General features: G+C 40.9%; 1 protein-coding gene across 1 annotated transcript; it reads right to left on the bottom strand.

Moving 5' to 3' along the window:
• Positions 1–1,309: 1,309 nt before the first annotated feature.
• Positions 1,310–3,846, bottom strand: LOC148037871 (expansin-A4-like). The gene is made up of 4 exons (XM_087677367.1): positions 3,747–3,846; positions 3,360–3,625; positions 2,475–2,793; positions 1,310–2,198 (listed from the first exon to the last, which is right to left on the bottom strand). Coding segments are annotated over exons 1-4 (891 nt in total). The 5' UTR covers positions 3,749–3,846; the 3' UTR covers positions 1,310–1,894.
• Between the last annotated feature and the right edge of the window lie 823 nt (positions 3,847–4,669).

The following is a 4,669-nucleotide window of genomic DNA, read 5'->3' as shown; positions in this document are numbered from 1 at the left end:
TCAATTGCAGAGTCATAAAATCAGCAGTTTTGGATCTTCATGGGTTTTTCCCTTTGAGCAATTAAGCATAAAGATAGAAGACACCATGATCAATTGTGAGCACGGTGAAATAGGAGTAAGTCCAAAAAAGAAGTTGGTGAATAAAATTAGGAGTATTGTGTGGCTCTAACTTTTAGCTCCTATAGAGATAGAAATAAGCACATTCTTAGTTTTACTAATTATTCATTGAATGTAAAGTATAAGAAACACCTATAAAACTCTCAAATAGTTTACTAAATGAAATTAAAAATATAAGAGACATACAATAAAAATGGAGTTTGAGAATGTAAAAGAAAACTTTGATTCTCATTTTTCAACATTTCTTATAGATTTCAGGCCATGCAATGATTATCTTTATTATTCATTTTCTCAAATTTTTGTACACGTATTTTTCTTAAATACAAATAACCCTGAGACAAATAAACACGATGTATGGGAAAGTGCATATTTGTTGAAAACTCCCTAAATAGCCTTAATACCTAATTAACCTATCAAAATACCCTTATACCTTGTCTGGGGAATTTTTAAATATCGAATGAGCTCATGTGTTGGCATTTATGTCCATCAATCATGAACTATATTGTCTCATCGACGCATAATATATAAAGAGTCCAAATTCTACGATCCGCCACAAACTCACGAGGGTACACTAGAATGTTTGAGTATAAAAGACTCGATCTAAGAGAGAGAGCACTTATTTGCGAATAGGATTATCCCATCATTTGAAAAGAACAATTGCAAATTCTAAGGAGAAATTTGAGAACGTCTTAGAAGGGTATGTTGAGAACACTTTCAGATTCGAAGGATTCTCCAAGAATTTCTAATCTTTGAGGGATATTTTGAGAATTCATACAAAAAGGAAGGGGTATTTAGGTAAATTTCCTAAACGACTCTTAACATTTAGCCTCCAAAGTATATTGCATATGTATGGGTTTTGTTGTAGCCCATAAAAATTTGGCCCTAAACTTTTTGTATATTTGAGAAAGCCTACATTAAAAGCCTTGATGATAGGCCCCCTTGCGTGTCAAAATCATACTTTTAGTAGCATACTACTATGTAAAGACACAATCAACAATACGAAAACTTGACCAATTATTTGCATTGAGTGTTGAAGATTAAAAGTATGTTTGGCAACATTAATATTGAGTTTCGTATGGATATGCTAAAGATGAACGCGCTATAAAATTTCTTCTTAGAAATGTTGATTAAAAAGTACCAAAATTAAAATATTGCAATGTTCATGACACCAAGAACTAAAACTTTTCTGGGAAAATGAATTTTATTTATTCACGTGGAAACATATAGGGGGATGATAGTCTCATTATGTGGGTGTATAGATACAATGAACTAGTGGTCTTGCTGTAGTTGACATAATGAAGAAGCAAAGAATGATTTTTGTCATGTGCTCTAATATACACATATGATAGCCTCATTATAATACATGGTAATGTGGATCAAAGATACAGGAAAGGGTGGTACAGCAGCGGGCTGAGAGAAAGTTGCAAGAATCGCCTCTGCTGTTGTAAGCAATCAAAATGCTACTTGTGCTCGACTGCTAATGTTATTGCATGAGCATTGAATGGTGCTGCTAGCTCTCCCTTATTCCAACAACCTACTCAATGTTAGGAGGGCCACATGGGGTGCTTCTTATGGAGGAAAAGCAAAGAGAAGCTTTGTGAAGAGATGAGAAATGCACCCACCTTCTATCCACAATGATAAGGGGTTTGAGAAAAGTACATGCTTTTGACTTTGCTTTGAAATGTGTTGTATATGGCACACCACCTCGGGCCTTGCTCACTTTTTGTATGAACACCTTAACTACATATGTGTGGTACCCTTGGTTTGGGTGGAATATTTAGAAGTTCTTGCCCACATAAGTGCTACCAAATCGCCAATTAGGAGGAGCCACATTATAGGAGATCACACTTCTCCCATCACTTGTCACTACACGGAAGGACAAGGCTTGGCCCACTAATTTGGTGCTGACTTGCCAATTTTGTCCCCAGTTATGCTTCATGGGCAGCCATCCTATCTTTGAACCCTTGATGTATACAGCTGACACATCACCTCTACCACCCACATTGAATACCATGACCAAGTTAAAGTTGGGGTTGCCATTGAGGGTAAATTTGATACCTCCTCGCTTGAGACAAGTCACCCTAGCAAGGATTTATACGTTAGTACATAACTATCATTCGTGTGTATAAATAAGAGGAAGATAGGACTGAAGAATCCATGTACTTCTTTTCAAAATTCCTCTGAAGTGATATAATTAGCCAGACCTTCTTCCAAGCAAAAATAAAATAAAATCTTAAGAATTTCTAATCGACGCTGGTAATCAAAGGCTATGAAGCCACTAGGGTACCCTAGGGCAGAGTACTATGTTGTGCCAGAAATGGAGCTCCTGGGCGGATGCTATGTTTTAAAATTTATACCTGCGGTAGAGCACCGGCACGATGCCCGCTCTTGTGCGTGCGATCTTTTGGAAGGCGGGCTGAGACAGGTCGAAATGTCGTCTCGGGGGATTGCACCAGCCTCCGTTGTTAGTTGGGCGGGCCCAGTTAGGGGGGCAGAAGTTGGTGGCCGTGACGATGACAGAAGGCTCTCCTGGCAGGCACCACTGCCGCTGGTTCCAGCACTTGATCTCGTAGCAAGCCCCGCAACTAAACCCATAGTTGAACAGGGTGGTGCTCAGTGCCGCTGTGTTCGTTCCATAGCCGCTGTTGTACAAGTTGCCGTAACCACAGGCGCCCCCTACCCAACCAATTACACCAGAATTCATTTCAGTAATTATTCGCTGGACTTTGCAATACTAATAATTGCGCCCTGCAGCTCCAATTATATCCTGCAACCTTGATACGCAATACCAATACTCATACTCACATATATTAGGTGACGTTAATACGTAGTATTCGCAAGCAGCTTAGTTAATGATACTCATTATACATATTTTTAGAGCCTTGAAGTTCTTGGTTGTGGGCTTACCAAATAAACCTAGCTAGGTCTGCAATCCCTCCCTCGCACGACCTCATGATATAATGATAACTTACAATGTGGGAATTCTCATTAGGCATGCCTTTCACAGAAGCCCATGATTTTGTCGTAATTTACAACATTGTGAGGATTATAGTAAGAATTTGCCTCAGACTTACTCTCTATAATACTCAATAATATCTAGTATGATTTTGACATCGCAATTTACAACATTAATTGTGCCAATTATAGTAAGAATTTGCCTCAGGCTTAGTCTCCATACGACTCAATTATATCTAGTGTATGTCAAGGCATTCTTAGTTTTGAAGTTTCTTCAAGTCGCATACCCATCGTGCCGGACGCGTCACTGCCCCCATAGAATGTGGCAAAGGCTCCTTGCGTCCAAGCTCCTAGTGGAGCAGCTCTGGCTCCTGTAATCAGATCAGAGGCCGTATATTTATGATATGAGAGGAAGATCACAAGCATATTGATGAGCAGCCGCATTCTTATCCTATGACAAAGGATCGACGTCGCGGTGAAATATGGGATCAGCTGCTGCTGCTTCTGTTGCCGGCCGCCGCTGACTGATTGCAATGCAATGGCGAGCAAGGCCCTACATGAAACAAATATAGAGCCAATCAATTACGAAGTTAACATGGCGTGGTACTCTTATTAAAGAAGCTAATGAATCAAAACGAGAAGGCGCACTGCAGGTCCTGCACGTGCCCGCTTACATCTAGTTCTCCTCCTGATGCCCTCTGGAGCCTGCAGAGCTCTGGAGAGAGAGAGAGAGCTGGGCCGCCTGCTTTGCTTCGGCTACTGTCATGATGAATTGTCAAAGGTATTTATACAAATTGCGCGTTGACAATCGATCCAGGGGAAAAACACCACCACATCATAAAAATCTAATGAGTTTTGTTTTTTTGTTTTTTCATTTTTGGGAGTCAACCGGGCGGTGTCGTGGAAGCGTCGTGGCGGCTGATGAATATACGTTAATCACTTGCTAATCTCTCTGTTAATGGCCCTCCCTTCGGGCAATGTCGCCGGGCTTAGCGCGCTGATCAACTTTGTCTTCAGCGAGAATTTGAGACGTGGGGACGGGGCTCCCTCACTCGTGCAAATTTTGCAAGTAATTATGCCCTTCTCGCAAGGCGCAGTTTTGGAGATTGACGGTGCCGCCCTCAATGGCTGCTATTCAGATAGTCCTCGACCATAAACAAGAATGAAAATATTCAGTTTTCAATGGCTTTGGCGTTCTTCTCAAATTTCCCATACCAACCTCTCTCTCTCGCTCTCTCTCTCATCCCAAATTCCAATAGCATGTTTCTCTTAAGCCGTAACAATTTTGTTAATGTGAGCGGAGGAGAGAGAGTTAGAGTTAGAGGTGGGATAAATTGTGGGTTGAAAGCAAAGAGAGTGAAAGTTGCATTTTGCACATGTCAGGCGCACACACACAAAATAGAAGCTCACCAGAGTGTCCCCTTGCTAGAGAGAGAGAGAGTGTGTGTGTGATGAGAATGAGAGATTGAGTTAATATTAGGGGAAAGCCTCGGCCCTTGCCACTGGTCTCACACTACTGCGTTCATCATCCTTGTCATTGTCCACATAATGTTCCTCTCCCTGACTCATTAATTGAGTAGCCACTACCTTATTCTCA

Source organism: Lygodium microphyllum, chromosome 4, assembly GCF_053477565.2.
Source record: "Lygodium microphyllum isolate KBCC chromosome 4, Lygodium_microphyllum_v1.1.10, whole genome shotgun sequence".
Classification (NCBI taxonomy): Eukaryota; Viridiplantae; Streptophyta; class Polypodiopsida; order Schizaeales; family Lygodiaceae; genus Lygodium; species Lygodium microphyllum.
This window is presented reverse-complemented; position numbering and strand designations above follow the sequence as displayed.

Excerpts from the sequence above, each read along its gene's own strand:
- LOC148037871 (XM_087677367.1), bottom strand. Across the intron at positions 2,794-3,359 it reads TGACGCGTCCGGCACGATGG|GGGGCGCCTGTGGTTACGGC; the intron begins GTATGCGACTTG and ends TTGGTTGGGTAG. Across the intron at positions 2,199-2,474 it reads GTGCCGGTGCTCTACCGCAG|GGTGACTTGTCTCAAGCGAG; the intron begins GTATAAATTTTA and ends AATCCTTGCTAG.